General features: G+C 34.5%; 1 protein-coding gene across 12 annotated transcripts in view; it reads right to left on the bottom strand.

Annotated features, from left to right (window-relative positions):
* LOC114331473 (transient receptor potential cation channel trpm) overlaps window positions 1–19,683 on the bottom strand; it is a 1,429,758-nt gene that overhangs the window by 899,832 nt on the left and 510,243 nt on the right. For 7 of the 12 annotated variants that reach the window (XM_050642916.1, XM_050642917.1, XM_050642923.1 and 4 more), the window contains one exon: window positions 1,112–1,192. The exons of the other annotated variants lie outside the window; for them this stretch is intronic. In XM_050642916.1, coding sequence (XP_050498873.1) covers window positions 1,112–1,192 — 81 coding nt within the window. The remainder of the gene's footprint in view (window positions 1–1,111; window positions 1,193–19,683) is intronic. 12 annotated transcript variants of the gene reach the window in all.

Raw genomic sequence — 19,683 nt, forward strand, 5'->3', positions numbered from 1 at the left:
TCAGGATTGGACAAGAAACTGGAGAATCAAAATCAATGAAGTAAAATTAGTGCAGGTTACATTTACCAAATTAAGAGGTACAGTGCCACCTGTTACACTAAATGGATAAGATCTGCCTCAATCTGACAGCGTCAAGTATTTAGGGATGCACTTGGACAAAGGACTGACCTGGAGAAAACACATTTTTAACAAAAGAAAAAAACTTGTCTTGAAACTCAGCAAATACTATTTGCTATTGGGAAGACAGTAAAAGCTTAGCTTAAAAAGCAATTTATTGGTCTATAAAGTAGCCTTAAAACCAATATGGACATACGGTGTATAACTATGGGATACGGCCGCAAACTCAAACAGCTATTGGAAAGCTTTCAGTCGAAGGTGCTACGGACCATAACAAATGCACCTTTATTTATACCAAACAGAGAAATCCGAGACGATCTCCAAGTAGCCACAGTTAAGGAAATAGTAAGTGAATACAGCAGCCGCTATTTCGTAAAATTGGAAAACCACCCAAACAATCTTGCACTAAACTTGCTAGATAATAGTAAGCAGACTCGGAGACTGAATAAGCACAAACCATTGAAGCTACCATATAGGTTCAAAGCAGCAGTGATAAAGGGCAGTGAAGTACTTAGCGTTAAAGGCACATTTCAATAATCTAAGAGACTAGTGGAGTTTTTGTTATGACTGGATAACAAATCCAAATTTATACATACACCCTTTTGTACAAACAAAAAACATGTTTATAATTTTTATCTATTGATTGCATGTAGTAAATAAACTATAATAAAAAAAATTAATTTGCCAGACTCCGCTGAGAGACGAATTTCAAATGAATAATGCTATATTATTCTAATATTTCCAATGCTGTATTTTTTATTTGTCATCTCTAAACTACATAGTTATTAATAGTCATATGAGCGAATTAATATTCACTCGTCAGTTATCTTGTGATAATACTTGTGTATAAGTAAATTTTTACTTGCATATGAATGCAGACCAGCTACAAATATTATTTGACGCAAATGTGAAGTTCTAAAAATAAGAGAGAAAAGCTTACAACATAAAGCCTTGTTAGACCGCTCTATGGTTACGAAAGAATAGAAAAACTTACAGAGGATGAAAAATCGTTTGCTACTGGCCACAAAAATGTCGTTAGAGATGTCACAAGTGAGTCAAAAATGCCGTGTTGACGCTGAAAATTACCCAGAAAATCATTCTTGTTAGAAATAGACCCTCACCATAATTGTTAAACAGTTTTAGTACAAGTACATAAGCACGTTATTATAATGAATTTTGTTAAAGTGACTGGCACAAAGCAAATGTAGTACAACAAACATTGTACGCAGGGCCGGATTAAGGCACGGGCCAACTGGGCCGCGGCCCAGGGCGGCAAAATTTTGGGGCGGCGGATTTGAGAAAAAAAAAGTGTAATTATTTTTGATTGATTATAAAGCTTTATTATCGATTATCAAGACCAGTGAACCTGAGCATTAAATATTAAAAAACTATTTTATTGTTTATTATTTATTTATAACGCGACACTCTGCGCGGTGTAATGTGTCGCAGTACACTACGCTACGCCACTCTATCCAAGTGAGTCGAAGGGGCGAGGCGGCAGTCTGTATCGTACGCTACGCACGGGAAATTTAGTTGTGGGATCGTAGTAGTTGCTAGCATTGGCTGATGGCAGGCGTCTTGTCGCCTTGCCGCTTCCCTCCCCCCACCAACTCCATCACCGCCACGCGCCATTGTCATTCGGTTGTCTGGTCTCAACTCCACGTACTGCAGTCTGTCTAACTGTTTAGGTTTAACGTTTTTGTAATTTGTTTTGAGCGGAGTAACATTTTGAAATTGTAACTTGTGAGGTAAGAAATATTTATTTGTTTATAGTAATGGTAATGTAAGTTAATATAGACCGCGCTCTAGCGGTCGCAATTTTTGACCGATTTTCTTCAAATTCGGCACACGCACACACTTTCCTTTTTGCAATATCTCGGCTAAGTTATTTAGCCAAAAGAATCCCATAACATTTACCCCCTTTTTGGGGGGGTTTTACCCCAAAATTTTGGTTTTTGGGGCCCGTATGGGAAAAATTCTTCTTTATGTTTTAAATTCGTGTAGAGCATATTTTTCTGAAAATGTTAAGGCAAATTTCGATTTTCTAGCTAATTCCGTTCTCTATAAGTAAAAATGTAATTCGGCATGTTGCCATACGTATAGGTTTCACAATGAGTTGAATAAGTAATGGAAGGAAATTCGCTTCCCTCATTTTTTCGCTTCATTTTTCCTGTCGTATCGTACTACAGTTTTGAATTATACAGATATTCTTTTTTTTACAGTCAGACCTTTACTTCCGATGTCATTGATGCTATAACAAGCAGCTGTACAAATGGATGGACGCAAACGGCTCAGTGGGTGGCAATACAAAAAAGTAGCCGAAGAGAAGAAAAAAAAATTGACAGAAGTTGTAAATAAAACTGCGAAGCTTGATACATTTTTTACAAGAAGTAACCTACCAGTGCCACCAGAACCAGTGCTTTTAGAAAGTGTCAAAGAATTTTGTGAAGTAGAACTAGAAGTATGTTCCATATTAACGCCTTCAGCTTCAACAGCTTCAGCATCAGTGCCTTCAGCTTTAACATCAACCCCTCCAGCTTCAGCATCAGCCCCTTCAGCTTCAACATCAACCCCTTTAGCTTCAGCATCAGCCCCTCCGGTTTCAACATCAACCCCTTCAGCTTCAGCATCAACCCCTTCAGCTTCACCCTCAACCCCTTCAGCATCAGCACCTTCAGCTTCGTCATGTGTTGATACTGACAAGATCAAACCAGCTATATCCGAATTAACTTTTGTTGTTGACGAGATTGAAGATCAATTAACAGTCTCTGAACCTGACTCTTCTGTCCATTTGAAACCAAATTATGATCCTGCTTTATGGATAGTGAATGAAGAGACGCGGGAATATTTTGTTAAAAATGGATGGAATCAAAATAAAGATTGCGATTTTAAAAAATCTGAAAGGCAATATCCAGACAGGAAAAGAGTGTTGGCTAAATGGCTATTCGACAGAAAACTTGCAAATGGCGAAATTGTAAATAGAGATTTCTTGATTTACTCACCAAGTTTAGGCTCTTTGTTCTGTGGTCCATGCAAATTGTTTAGTTCGACCTCTACTCAGTTTACTGAAAATGGGTTCAGTGATTGGAAACATGCATCAGCGAGAATAAAAGAGCATGAAAACTCGCACGTTCACTACAATAGTGTAATAGTATACAAACAAAGAGCAGAAGCAGCCGGGAGGATCGATAAGCTTCTACAAAACCAAGTGGAAGAAGAAATAAGGTATTGGAAGGCAGTTCTCCAGAGAGTGGTGGCCGTAATAAAAAAACTTGCCTCGCGTGGTCTTGCCTTTAGGGGGACTGACGAAAAATTTGGTTCTTTTTCAAATGGCAACTATATGATGTGCTTGGAGCTGATTGCCGAATTTGATCCATTTTTGAAAGCACACATTGAAAAATATGGGAAAGCGGGTAAAGGCAAACAGTCATACCTATCATCAACCATTTGTGAAGAACTCATCGAAATAATGGCAAAAACCGTTATTGATACAATTTTGAATGATGCTAAGAAAAGCAAGTACTATTCTATAATAGTAGATTCCACCCCTGATGTAACACACATTGATCAATTGTCTTTCATATTAAGGTATGTGAATGAATTGGGAATCCCTGAAGAACATTTTGTTGAATTTTTGAAAAATCAAGGTCATACAGGTGAAGAACTAGTGAACTCAGTGCTTTCTTTCCTACAGTCGAAAGGATTGGACATACAAAACTGTAGGGGACAGTCCTATGACAACGCGTCAAATATGTCAGGAATGTACTCGGGGTTGCAGGCAAGACTTAAAGAAAAGAATCCCTTGATATTTTATGTGCCTTGTTCAGCGCATTCACTAAATTTAGTGGGATCAAGCGCAGCAGAATGCTGTTCTCTTGCAAAACATTTCTTTGATCTCTTGCAAGGATTGTACAATTTTTTCTCGTCTTCTACGCACAGGTGGAATCTTCTTCTGTCAAATTTCACGGCCACAGGAAAGGACAAGAACACGTCGTTGAAGTCTCTCAGTGTTACAAGATGGTCTGCAAGGGAAGAAGCTTGCAAAAGCCTTAATAAAGACTACAAACCCATGGTCAAGACGCTGATAGACATGACTTCAAGCAATCATGAAAACAAACAGACACAATCCAAAGCCAAAGGGTTGTTGCGAAAACTAATGTCTCTAGAAACATGTTTCATGGCAGCCCTTTGGGGAGATGTACTTCAAAAATTTAATTCAGTCAGTGAAAAGATCCAGGCTGAAAATATGACCGTGGACAGCGTTGTAATCCTGTACAACTCACTCACAGAGTATGTGATGAACATGAAAGACATGTTTACCCACTATAAGAAAGAGGGCGAAAAAAAACTGCAAATTGCGCAAGGTGAAATGAGACAGAACGATGAGCCAGAACTTCCACAAGAGACGCAGCCGCAGGTGCAGCAAGATTTTGATCGCCCAAAAAGAAAGGCGAAAAGAAAGAGGTTCTTTGATGAATCTTCAGAAGAAGATGAAGAAAGAACTTATGATGAGGATGATGACATTAGGGGAAATTGTCTTCAACAAAGTTATGACATCATCGTGGAAACACTTCAGTTTCAGTTAGACAAAAGGATCTCTGTGTACACAGACTTCGTTGCAAAGTTTTCATTTCTAACAAAATTAAAGACTCTAACTACCGAAGAAATTACTGCTAACGCGACGTCTTTGCAGAAAATCTATATTGAAGACATTGAAGAGTCAGAGTTTATATGCGAGTGCATCCATCTGAAAGGACTTCTGATCCGAGGAAACTACAAAGAAGCCGAAAAAGACTTTTCACTATCAAACTTGTACAGATTTTTGATAGAAAAAAATCTACAGGACTTGTTTCCCAACGTGGCTATTGGTTTGAAAATGTTTTTGACAACTCCTGCTACAAACTGTTCTGCTGAGAGATCGTTTTCGACCTTGAAAAGAGTAAAAAACTATCTGCGTTCAACAGTGACTCAAGAACGACTCGTCAGCCTGGCTGTTTTAGCCATAGAACATGAACTGACAACAAAACTCGATTTCAGTGCAGTTGTTGATGATTTTTCCAATGCACGTGCAAGAAAGAAGAAGTTTTAAGTTATATTTACTTTAACAAAGCTAATTTAGTGAGTAAGTTATTTGTTTGGATATGTGATTTGTATGCTCTGAACAGTTATATTTCGATGTTGTATATATTTGTTATTATCCTATATTCAATACAGAAATTATCATTTATTTTGCAGTCTTACTCTGTACACCTTTTACTAATTTTAGCCCCTTCCTAACTGTCCTGTTTTTGCCCATAAATCGACAGCAATGACCGATTATGGCTCAAAGCCTGCGGGCACATTCACAGGTGAGCCGTCGCCGAGTAACGAAGCCGAATTTTCACTTCACTCCAAATCAATCATTCTCAGCCAAAATAGTCATAAAACTATAAAAGAATTGTTGAGTTTGGGAATTACGAGCTGCATGATGTTTCACAAAATAATATCAACAACGATTTTATTTACTATTATTGTAATCTTAAGTAATGGAATATCACGGTTGTAGAAAATGGTTTCGTAATTAACGGAGTTTTGTCAAATAGTTTATTTTAATTAATAAAACGCAATTTTAGGACATAGTTTCTTGTTTTCATCATGAGAGGTACTAAAACCATTACAATATCAAGAGACAGTTGAGCGCTGGAAAATGTCCCAAAATGCGTTATTTTGCCTCTAAATTTCAATTTTTTTCGGGGGGGGGCCCCGGACCCCCCCCCCGGTGTTGCACCCCCGCTAGGGCGGCAGGCAGACCTCTGGCCCATGGGCGGCAAAAGTGTTAATCCGGCCCTGATTGTACGAGAGTTCTTGATCTACAGAGCAAGTTCATGTGATAGGCGCTTAACGCGCCTTTACAACTACATACATTTTATGCATCATGCCATATACATATTAACGAGCGTATTAGTTAATTAAAACGTGCGTTAGTATGTGTACAGCTTGAATAAAATGTATGTAGTTGTAATCGAACGTTATCAAAACGCGCGTTAAGCGCTTGTCATGTAATCTTGTCCTAAGTGTCCAAGTTAAAGTTATATTATAAATTATAAAAAATATAGATAATTTGAATCTACAGAATATGCTGTGATTAATCGTTCTAATGGTCTTGTTCAGATGACACTGAAATCCATAACTCTCATACAATTTTAATAGGTACATATTGTTATAATATTATGATGTTACAAAATGATGCGATATTTACCTCATTGATGGATGAATGGCACGAAAATCGAAAATTTATAGAATCGAAATTTTATTTTTCTCAGTTTGTAATATAACCAAATAATTCGCTTGAACTAATATAAACTCTCATATTTAGGTATTAATAATAGGTGTTACATATTTCGATAGGTATTCATCAAAGAAACATATACTCCGTCTAATATACTTACCGTTGCACGTCATCCGAGTCATAGTCCGTGAAGTCACATGATGCCAACACGAAATATTTAGGCGGTAGGTGTGTTCTTTTTTAGAATCATTTTGCCGAGTACACTGGAATTACAGCCACTAGATATATTTTGTTTTATGCGCGTAGAAATAATATTTGAAGATTTCCATTAATGTTAACTTAAAGAAATAAACAATAGGTAATATGTTTCATTTAATTTGTATAAATGGATAATAAAGCGTTTTTATGAAGCACATTTGTCCGGAACACACTGTAACTGTAATCCAACGGAGGAGACATTTTGGCATAAATTGGTAACATTTATTTGACAGTTGCGGTATTGACACTTCATATTTGTTTTTATTCTTTACTATAAGTATTTGTTTTATTATATTTAATTGTTTTGATTATTTACTTTAACGTAATTATAACTTAATTATTGTTTTCTATTTCTAATGTTTTTATTTATTTACATTAAAAATTAATCTGTTTTGTTGTATAATCCACGTTTGCAATAATTATTTGATCTATTTGATTTAAAATGGATTCAGGATTTTTTATACTTTGGCAACTACGTCAACTTAGATCTATGACGTAGATAATGACGTGCAACGGTGAGTATATTAAACGGACTATAATAAAATATAAAAAAAGAATGTGTGTGTACTATGTACGCACGTAAGAAGATATTCTTCTATTATATAATAGGTAATTTAAACGAAGTAAATATACTTAAAAGGTTATTTGTATTTTATTTAAAAATCAAACTAACTTTCTTATCTACCACTTTCAAAAATTTTTTATTAAAACAACCAAAAATAAAAAAAATATGAACCGCCCGGGGGAATTGAACCCGCAACCTTCCAATTTCAGTGCTAACGCATTTCTAACTACTCCATCGAGGCACTAGAAATAAACATGTAAGTTTCAGATATAATTACACAACACGGCGACATATAGTGTAAAAATGTTATGCTTACATAATATTTTATTAATCCAAAAACACAAGAATTATAATAAATAATACATTTCCTAAAACCACTAATATATTATTTTAATGACTTATTTGCACGGTTACAGATACATACATACCTATCTTGAAAGATTAGCAACATACTGTCAGAACTACATACTGTCAGTGTGCGCAGGCGCGCGGTAAATGTACAATTTTACCCTCAATCGATTCGCCGCTAAAGAAGAATATCTTCAAAAAATATTGAATATTACATTTCCACCTTTTAAAGCTACGAAAAACGTGAAATATACGAATAACCCTGAAGTGTCTGTACGTTGAATCAATATCCAAAACTCGGAGACTTGACATCTGCAGTTTTTACTGGTCGGAATAACGCAATCCACAGACATAATCAAGAACACTGTTTGCGAAAAAATATGGAAAATTTACCCAAAAATGATATGAGTGCCGAACAGCAAAAAAAATCGTATCTCGGAGACTATGCATCATAAAGACTTCTACCGAAGGTCATTCTAAAGAGAAAGGATAGTAGTTTTTTTCTTTGAAGTAATGCCTATACCTATACCACCGTGGAAAAAAATATGGAGTAAAAAAAATTGCGTTTGTCGTGTCTTTTTTACTTCGTGTTAGAACATACTTTTGTCAAAAAAAAATATTTTTCACTTTAGAAAGTGATATTTCGATAAAAAATTTAATTTTGAACAATTTTTCTGTAGATGTATTTGTACGAAAAGTGCATAGAATATTCACTTATAATCACACAAGAGCTCTAAAATGACCGATTTGTATCTCGAGTGATACTTTGACAGTTTTACTTCCCCGACCCGAAGGGGTGGCACATTATGTCAAATTGTCACAAGTTTATCACTAGTGCTCTGAACCACCAATTCAAGAGTATTGAAGTGAATGTGAAAAATTTAGATACCCAAAGCATAGCCGTGTCACACACAAAAAGCCGAAGAAAGAATGAACGTCAAGCTATTCGGATACCCATTTTCAGCAGAATACTGTACTGGGAACCTAACCTAAAAAGAACCCTGAACAGGGTAAGGGGAAGAGTCGGCCTCGTCAATGGGGCAAATTCAGAAACTGGAAGCAAACAAAAAAATGGACGCAAAATAGCGTCCAAGGCAGACAAAAAAAAAGAGACACTACTGCACACGTAAAAAACGTACAAAAACCCTCTTATCGAGTAAACAACAAACATTTTCTCTCTGCTGAGTCACGATCTTTCACTCAAGGTGCTAACTTTAGGGGAAGAAAAGTTCTGCATAAAGCAAACTATCAACGACATGACTTCCCCTCAGTGGAAATAAATTAATTATCGAACCTCTCTACCATACGTGAGAGTTTCCTCTCTGAGTAAGAATACCTCACAGTGATTATCCAAGGAATATACAGGGTGTCCCGAAAAGATTGGTCATAAATTATACCACATATTCTGGTGTCAAAAATAGTTCGATTGAACCTAACTTACCTTAGTACAAATGTGCTCATAAAAAAAGTTACAGAGCCCTATTTTTTATTGAAAATGTACATGTATCATTCTTAGGGCAGGAACATCTTAGAACAAAATTATAGTGAAATTTGTCCATCCCATAAAAATTTTATGGGGGTTTTTGGTCCCTTAAACCCGCCCAAACTTTTGTGCACGTTCCAGTTAATGCATTATTGTGGTACCATTAGTTAAACACAACGTTTTTAAAACTTTTTGACTCTTAGTATTTTTTCGATAAGCCAGTTTTTATCGAGATGCGGCTTCTTTTTTAATATATTTACATAAAAAATTTATGGGGGTTTTGTTCCTTTAAACTCCCCAAATGTTTGTGTACGTTCCAATTAAACTATTATTGTGGTACCATTAGTTAAACACAGTGTTTTTAAAACTTTTTTGTTTCTTAGTCTTTTTTGATAAGTCACCTTCTATCGAGATGTGGCTTCTTTTTCAAAATATACCTAAAAATGTAAATTATAAATAAATTTTCAGATTATTATCAGGTCTCTATAATCGTACTTAAACATAATATACAAATATGTGGGAGATTCGACAAATATTCAAAATATCTCGATAAACAAGTACTAAAATAAACTTAGTACTATTTATCGAAAAAGTACTAAGAGGTAAAAAAGTTTTAAAAACATTGTGTTTAACCAAGGTGCCACAATAATAATTTAATTGGAACGTACACAAAAGTTTGGGGGGGGGGGAGGTTTAAGGGAACAAAACCCCCATACAATTTTTATGGAGTTCACAAATTTCACTTTAATATTTTTTAAGATGTTGCTGCGTTAAGAATGCCACATGTCCATTTTCAATAAAAAATCTCTAAGGGTTTTCGATGTATGAATAAAAATCAATTTTCATTTTGTAACTTCATAGTGCTGTAACTTTTTTTGTGTGCACTATTGTATATAGGTAAGTGAAGTTCAATCAACCTATTTTTGACCCCAGAATCTGTGGTATAATTTATGACCAATCTTTTCGGGACACCCTGTATAATTTGATAAGTTATATTTAAACAGCATAATAATTAATCATAATATTACATCAGCATTATGGAAAACTAATTGAGGTTTGACTAAATTTTGATCAACAATAAAGAACGCTGAAGAAGACAAATGCAGCTCTTAATTCAACAAAAAGTTATCAGACCAACAAATTTTTTTTTAATTTTTAAGTACGGAGCAAAAGCTCTTCAGAGATGCTTCGACGATGCCATAACGATTTATTGACTATGAATAGCGTTGAGGACTGTCAACCTTCAGAACGAAAATTGCACTTGATGCTTTTAAATTTAAATTTGTGAGTATATACGAAATACCCTCTAAATTATAAACTATATCGAGCAATACTCGATTAAACGCGTAAATAGTACAATTTTTTTTTAAATTACATATTGATCGGGGAGTAAATTATTTTCTGTCGAAGTTTTAAACTGAAGGGACAAAATATGATTTTATGAAATATTGGAAATTCCATTCTACAAAATCCTTGGACGCAAATTTTAGACAAAATATAGTGCAGTTTAAATTGAAAAATATTTAAGGTTCAAGCAAACTTCAGCAAATATCAAACCAAAACATTTGAGACTTTAATTTGAATTAACACTGGGCAAAATGCAAAATGCCATTACAACGGTAAACACTTGAATATTATTACTACAAAAATAATGGTTTTAGGGGATATTGTAATTTCCATTTATTTAGTTCTACAGGTCTTGAGGGATTATGGCTTAAAATTAAAATTTCTAAATTTATATATTACAATACCGCGACTTTATAATAATAAAACCGCGACTTTGACACCTTATAACTACCCTCGTCCCCCACTCTGGTTTCCAGCTCTGGGGATTTTACTTAGTTACGTCATGGTCCACTTACTTACAAATTTGGGTGAACTATCTCAATCACGAACGTCGCAAAAAACCCCTTATATTTTTTATATTCACCCCTACCCCCACCCCTTTGTAGGCCACGCAGCGTTTCGCCCCTAGAGATTTTACTTAGTTAAGTCATGATATACTTATTCCCAAATTTTGGTGCACTATCTCGATCATAGAGGCGTAACACAAGCAGATGTAATATCCCCAAAACTCTTCACCTTAGCTCTGGAAGACGTCTTTAAAGAACTGGAATGGGAAGACATGGGTATCAACATAAACGGGAAGAATCTCAATCACCTCAGATATTGCGATGATGTTGTCCTTATCACAACCAACCAAGAAGAATTAGCCACAATGCTGACTCAAGAATTCGATCTTATAGAAAGAAATCGATATTATATTTCGCAAAAAATGTACAACCATCTCCCCCTACAACTAAAATCTGCACCATCTTTCCCCAAATTCCGTAAACTGACAAAAGCCTACCTGTCTGAAAGACCATATTATTCAGTAGAACATTTTTTACTCAATAACTAAGAAATTACAGTACCCTTTGCACAAGTAGTATTTTTATTATTTTTTAAACTATATTTGGGTGTCATATGCAGCAGCTTAACGTTTTAACTTTTAAACCTTTCTTATTCATTATTAGCTAGACTATGCATTTGCAATTTATTTAAATTTTTGCAATTGATTATTTCTGTTTTAACTTCATTATTATTATTATTATTATTTAAATATATTGACGATTTATGTAATTTTAGTAAATTGGATTGTTACTGTTTTGTTTTTGAAGTTATACTTCTTTACGCGCGATATGAGGGTGAATTTTTATATGTTAAAACCTACGATCCCGGCGCATGCGCATTATAACTTTGTTCTGATTGGATGTTCAAATGACATGTCAAAAATTATCCAATATGGCAGCTGTAGCGCAGCTGTGGTTTGGACGGTTGACGGTTTGGTTATGTATGGTTGTTGCGTTTTAAAATTTGTGGGAAGAGAAACAACAAAGGTTAGTTAATAGTTATACTGCCTTTTTAAATAGTTTTCATATTATATTTTTGAAGTTATACTTCAAAATGTTTTAATTTATGTATGTATCAGTCCAGACAGAAAAGGTGTGGAAAGAATATATTAGTGTTTTTAAATATATTTTTCTACAAACGTGTTAAAAATGCAATTTTTAGGACTCCATAGGAGCGTTAAAAATGCTACTTTAAGGCACTAGTGCTTTAAAATTTTTAAGGCACTGCAGTTAAAATTGAATTGTCAAATTGTGAAACGTCAAAATATTTATATTTCATTTATTAACATTAATTAAATTAACATTAATTAATTAAAAAAGGTGGTTTAAAAGGTTTTTTATTATAATTTTGTCTTTGGATTTGTCTTCCTTGGGCGTAAAATAATAAAACATCTATTTTTATATTTCACTTGTCACCGTGATGTATAATTATGTATATCTGAAAGGTAACTGGCATGCGGCTTGATGGCCTTGTTGGTAGAGCATTGGACCAGAGATAAAAAAATCGCGAGATTGCGGGTTCAAATCCCGGGCGATTCATATTTTTTTCTTTTTTTTTAATATTTGGCATTGTTAATTAAGTTTTGGTTCATTTTTGGTAATTATTGTTAATTTTTTGTATTGTAACTGTTAAGTAGGTATATTTATTTCGTTGAAATTATATTATAATAGAAGTATAACTTCTTACGTGCGTACAAAGTACACACACATTCATTTTTTTGAATATTTATAAGCTTTTTCGATAAAATTGTAAAATTTTTCATGGCAATAAAGCATATTTCTATTCTATTCTATTCTATTCTATTCAAAACTGGAGACAGTGGACAGGAAGAAGAGAAATAGGAAGACCTCAGATGCGATGGAAGGACGATATTGTAAAAGCTGCAGGAACTAACTGGAAAAACGCAGCCAAAGACAGACGGAAATGGAAAGATTTGGGAAGGCCTATGTCGAAAGTGGGATAGAAATGGGCTAAAAGAAGAAGAAGAAGATCTCGATCATGAGCGTCACAAAAAAAAAATAATATAAACTGCGAATTTGACCCCTTATAACTACCCTCGTCCCCCACTCTTTCAACTACTTTTCCGGCCGTTGGGGAAAGTCATGTACACAACTAATTCAACATATCTCCGTATAGTTTTTGCATATTACTTATCACGCACAAAATCCGCTCCCAGCTCTTAGATTACGAAGCCCTACACAAACTACTAAGAGCAAAAACCATCTCCAGAGAGGCAAAATTGAGATTATACCGAACATTTATCCAGCCTACAGTCCTTTACGGAAGCGAAACCTGGGTTATGAACAAAAATTAAGAAAACATGCTGAACATCTGGGAGCGGATTGTTCTGGGGAAGATATTCGGGGGACTAAAAGACGATGAAGACGTTTGGAGGAGACAAACAAATGTAAAAAAACAGACGTACAAAAGGTAAGAGAACCAGACCGTAAGAGACTTAGACGGTTAGGTCATCCCACGAGAATGGCTGACTAAAGGAGGGCAAAGGACTCGCTGCTGAGAGGGGATGGAAAGAAGAGAAGAGGACGACCACGGAAAAAGTGGCTCCAATACGCAATCCATACACCATTAATAATCTCTAGCTCACTCAACACGCTACCGTTTTCGAAAAAATATGAAAAACACTGATAGTTGCGAACATAAAAAAATTATTAAAGATTATGAACTTCAACTTCTAGAACGGAAAATGGAACATATTTAGAGAAAAATTAGGAGTTGTAAAAGAACATATGATTCCGGTTCATGAAATACAATTCCAATCAACAACTCCCACCAAAATAACAATGCTTATTCAAAAGCAATGAACAATAAATTATATTTGAATTTCTTAATAAATCTAAATAATCAGGTAAAATAATATGATGATTTTAAAGACAATTTATTGATAGCTCAATATTCAAGTACAAAAATATTGATAACTTTAAGACAAACTACAAAGACGATCTTCCATACGCGAATACCCTCTGTATATAAACTTTATTATAATTAATGATCAAAGTATGTATATTTTAAATATATTTTAAGCTTTTATGCTAATGACCGCTAAAGAAAATATTCCTTGTGTACCAATGGAAGGTCTCCTTTATTCAATACCGCAGGACAATAAATTCAACAGCAACCTGTAGATGTCGACTTTTTACTCCTTTTTCTCCAATCTTCCAGGCTTCTCGAGAAAATAGGTCGATGCAACAATCTGTTACGGTCGTCTTTGGATCGGGATCGCTACCTTAACTTCGCCGTTGGGTTCTTAGCTGACGTTTGGGATCGTTTCTAATTCAACGTCTGAAGGCTTTCGCTCCTTCATTATATTAATTGAAGATTTATTGTCTCGTCTGAAAAGTCTTATCTTTTTATTTAACAGAAAATGTTTCCACAAGAAATGAATGTCAAGTTTATTCAAGTTCTTGTAATTTATTTAAGACTAACTCTACCGAAAAAATGGTTGTATTCATTTTGTTTTTAGCTAATAGACAAGGCTAAAACGGCGTGTTCGTTGGGAAAAATATTCCCATGAGATTTTTTTGCATAATTACATTCGTGAAACATCCCAGAATAAGGTTTAAGAAGTCACCCACGTGAAAAGTGGGCCAAATTTTTTTTAACAATTTTTTTTTAATCAAATTGCAATAATTAATATTCTTGGCCCGGAAAATTTTTTTGTAGGTTTTTTGGACCATTCTGGATAAATAAGGTCTCGTATAATTTTTCTCTGAAGTTGATCGTTTTCGAGTTATAAGCAATTTAAAATTGAAAAAACCAAAAAATGGCGATTTTCAAGGCTTAATAACTCGGTTAAAAGTTATTATTATGAAAGTCAGAAAGCGACTAAATCAAAGTTTAATGCCCCACCTACAAGATCCCGAAAAAATTTTTGTCATTATTTTATTACTAAGCTGTTATTTTTAAGTAATATTATTGAGCGCCATGCACGTGGTAGGCGGCCGTAAATGTGAGTGCAAGTAAGATGTACAATTGGACTGCCGGAGTGGCATCTCTCTCGTACTCAGCATTTACGGCCGGCTACCACGTGCATGGCGCTCAATATTATTACTTAAAAGTAACAGCTAATCAAGTTATTAAGCCTTGAAAATCGCTATTTTTCGTTTTTTTCAATTCTAAATTGCTATAACTCGAAAACGATCAACTTTAGGGAAAAATCATAAGATCCAGAATGGTCCAAAAAACCTACAAAAAAAATTGTCCGGGATAAATATATTGATTTTTGCAATTTGATTAAAAAAATATTGTTAAAAAAAATTTGGCCCACTTTTCACGTGGGCGACTTCTTGAACCTTATTCTAAAAAAATCTCATGGGAATATTTTTCCCAACGAACCCGACGTTTTCGCCTTGTCTATAAAGAAAATTAACAATAAAGAACAGGAAACTACATGAATAAATAAAGTCACAAAACATGAAAAAATACGACAGAAAATATACATAAAACAAAAACAAATTGGAAAGTGTTGGAAAAAATTATGTAGTATAAGCAAATAAAATAAATGGAATCCCAACGAACAGCAGTTCTCGCTAATGGAGCACACACCTCTACATACGACACTATATATGTATATTATTATGGTAGGGGAGCAAAGTATACTAAATGTGCAGTCTAATGAGAATTATGGGGACCTATTGGGTTGTAAAGAGTAGGTGCTAAAACCAAAAAAAGTTAAGTGAAGTTTTCCATTGTAGTGGGAACTTTCCATTTTTAATTTTATTCTCCATTTCCAACAATCGTTTTTTTAGATTATAGCGCCATCTATCCATAATTCGAAAAAATGTCTCGAATAAAAGTTACTTATTTTTACATATGGAATCCAAATCTGCAATAAAAAATAGGGGCTCCTATTTAATATTTTAAAGTAACCCCCCACCCCACCACCGTGGGTGGTCGTGTTTGGTGCCGTTCGATAGATTTTTCAAAAATATTAAATAAGTGTATTTTTCAGTTTTTCGATCTGATGTTCATTTCGTGAAATATCGCGGGATTCCTATTTAAAATTTTAAATTTACGCCCCATCCCTCTCCCTGGGAAGTCGTGTTTGGTATCATTTGATAGATTTTTGAAAAATATTGAACGCGTATTTTTAAGTTTTTCGATCTGTCATTTATTTCGCGAAATATTCGCTTTTTCTTGTGAAACTTTGGGACTCGCCCATTTCCTTACGCCCCGCTCAAATCTTAAAATTTTTGAAATATACACTGTTTTGCATGTACTTAACTTACCTTATCTTAATCCTGACGATTACGAGTTTTTCTAAGGATAGATTTTTTTTTTCGCCTCCCCCCCTTAACGAGCTCCCGTGCATTAAGAGCCAATATATGGTAGAGGTACATTTTCAGGGTACAAGGTTTCTCCTCATGTCATAATCTGACGCGCTCGAGTAACTGCAAAAATACTTGCTTGGGCTCCCCTACCATTATACATATACTTACGCGTATTTTTACACATACAAGTAAAAGGCCTGGATCCCGCGTACAAAAAAAAGTTGATTAATAGCAAGCTGAAAACTTGTTAATAGCTTAACGGTGTCTAGTCGGACAAACTTTCATGTACGGGAACACTGAAACAGGGGAAGTTTTAATTGTGGAACATGTTAAAAATTTGAAACGTCAAACTACGAAAACGTTCACGAAAACTTTATCATACAAAATTATAATAATCTAGTCAAAATTGATATCTAGAGATAGTCATTAAGGGAATGTTGATACAATCAGTTAAGTGGGTACTTAATTCGATTACCAATACACTTGAAAAACAATTATTGGCCCTTTGTGTGTGTAATGTGTCGATTTTGAGTATCTCACTTCAGTGAATTTTAATTAGCTGCAAATTTCAATTATCTATATTCCTTTGATGTAATCGAAAAACAAGACATAACGAAAGGTAACAAAAGAATCACTGTCTTGCTTGAGATATATACTTTATGAAATTATTAAAATTTATGAAATTAAACACGTTGTAGTCATTATATGTACTCTATAACATTGCAGTTATACTAGAGCTCCATTCTCGGGAGATTCCCGGGACAAATTTCCCGAGAAATCCGTAAAAAATGGAAATCCCGATTCCCGGGAATTCTTACAGATTTCCCGGGATTTGTTTTAATATTTAATTTTAAATTATTATGAGCGGAGATATTAGTAACTCATAATTATTAATAAATGATTCTGATACAAATATCTCTGTCTGCTTAACCCTAGGATGCATACGCAAATTTTTCTACGTTATGGCATAACATGAGTCTCGCAGACTCGATTTGTAAATAAAGTACTAAAATAGATATTTTCTTTAATTGTTGTCAAATATTTATTTAATATTTCTTTATTTATAATAATATAAGCATAAACAAATAACAAATACCTGGTAACGAACTAGTCAATACAATTCTTGCATATTAAAACACTGTGTTCTTTGCAAATTGGACACTTACACTTCTGACAAATTTGTGTGCTCATTCTTGTAATGTGTGAAGGGCACTCGGAATATCTCCTTTTCTTTCTATGAGCCAGATCTATCCCTAAATTTTCTTGAGGAAACTCGATAAAATTACCCATATGTCTTCGGATTGTGTTTGTAAGTTTAGGGTTTCTAGCCCTTCTTTTCATAAATGGTAAAACTAACTCATTTACTAAATCTTTGAGAAAGTATCGTCTTTTATTTGTTTTTCCTGCAGCAAAATTTTTATTTTGATTTGTATAAAGGAGAAACGGGTTAAGAGCTGCTACATCCATAATATTGTACCAAACGACAAGAGGCCAACGTCTAGTTTGACGCTTTACCGTGTAGTTACCGATCATCTGGTCCATTTTATCAACCCCACCTTTTGTTTGGTTGTAAAATTTGATAATATCGGGATTCATTGTTTGCTTGACTCTCAATATCTACAGATTGATCATGGTGCGTTGAACTAAGAAGAATGACAGCTTTATTTTTCTTTGGCACGTAACTTACCAAAGTCAAATTATCATTGAATCCAAAAATAGAGGAAAAAACGCATCTTTCTTTTGAAGCTTGAAATTCGTAGGGGATCTCTTTCTTATTTTTTCATAATGTCCCAACACAAGTTATTCCTATAGACAGTAAATGCTGCGCTAAAGGGATGCTAGTAAAAAAGTTGTCAATTGTCAAGTTGCGACCAGAATTTTTTATGGAAGCGGTCAAGGACCTTACAACATTTTCCCCTACATTTTGTTGAATATGTTCACGAGGTTGACGACCTAAGTATATCTGCCCATCAACTGCATATCCTGTTTCACTTTCACAAAGCCAAAAAAATTTAATGCCGTATTTTGCAGGTTTCGATGGCATGTATTGAATAAAATTACAACGACCTCTAAATGCAAGTAACTGTTCGTCAATGGTTACATCCAATTCTGGTACCATAACTGTTCGGCACTGTTTCACAAACAACTCCCATACATACCGGATATAAGTAAATTTGTCAGTTTCCAACCTAGTTGAACGTGTTCGTTGGTCGTCAAATCGTCTTATATTTTCAAAACGATTTACTGCCATTGTAGCTTAATACACTGGATTTGATGACTTTTCTAAGAACAACTCTCTGACAGGCGTATCCCAGTCCTTCTCGACACCAGCCAGTAGCAGCAGGCCAAGAAATGCGTTCATTTCGTCTTTTTCAATTTTTGGCCATACCTTTCCCTTGGCCTCCAATATTCGGTTGGCTTCTCTATTGGTAAATACATATTATTATTTCTTCAACCATTTCAGCAGTCACAAATTTATCCCAAGAAAATGGTTATTCATTTTTTATCCCAAGCATTTTTCGGAGGCAACATTTCGTTTCTTACTTTCGGTCCCGCCGTGAAGCGATATAGATTGTGAATTTTTGTTCTTCCTTGCAAAGGAGGCGTGGATCTCCATTCAAAATTGTTTCTGCTAATAAATGATGTACCTGCTGTTTAAATTGTTGAATTATTTTGATTCAAGTTCATATCATCACTGCTCGAAGAATTTCGGAATAATCGTCTGAATTATCTTTGTATACAGCAGGCTGCTCGTATTCTTGATCAGCTTTCGATACTTCACTTTCACTAGTTATGGAATCGTTGTCATCCTCCTCATACCACGTACGTAAGATTTCCTCATAACTATTATCGTTGGGGTGAACGAATCTTTTTCTACTCGAGGATGCCATAATACTGGCCTGAAAATATAGAGTATTTTACTTGAAAGCCAACTTTTTGCATTTGAAAATACAATTTTTGTATACTACTTCTGTTTTGATAATCTGTAAAAACAAAAACACAGAAGTCTGTCGCGAAAGAGCACTCGTTATATAACATGATCTTCCTTTTTTGATGAAATGTGTGAATGAATTTTTGTATACTACTTCTGTTTGGATATCTGTAAAAACAAAAACACAGGAGTCTATCGCAAAAGAGCACTCGTTATATAAAATGATTTTTCTAAGAAGTGAGCCCAAAAAATATTTATCAATATTTATTATCAATTTTCTATTCCCTCACCTATAAAAATAAATTTTACTTTTTTATAAAAATAAAATTGTGGATGAAACTATTGACTAAGTAATAAACTGATCCAAAATTAGTGCACTTACTTGAATAATGATGCGAATAACACAAATATAAACTATGAAAGCAGACAACGTACTAACGCTAATCCCTTGACACTTCAAAACGTGACTAAATTCCTTTTTCTTAGCTTTTAGGCAATAGATAAATATGCGTAATTGAATAGTACCGAAGG

This window comes from Diabrotica virgifera, chromosome 2, assembly GCF_917563875.1.
Source record: "Diabrotica virgifera virgifera chromosome 2, PGI_DIABVI_V3a".
NCBI classification, from domain to species: Eukaryota; Metazoa; Arthropoda; class Insecta; order Coleoptera; family Chrysomelidae; genus Diabrotica; species Diabrotica virgifera.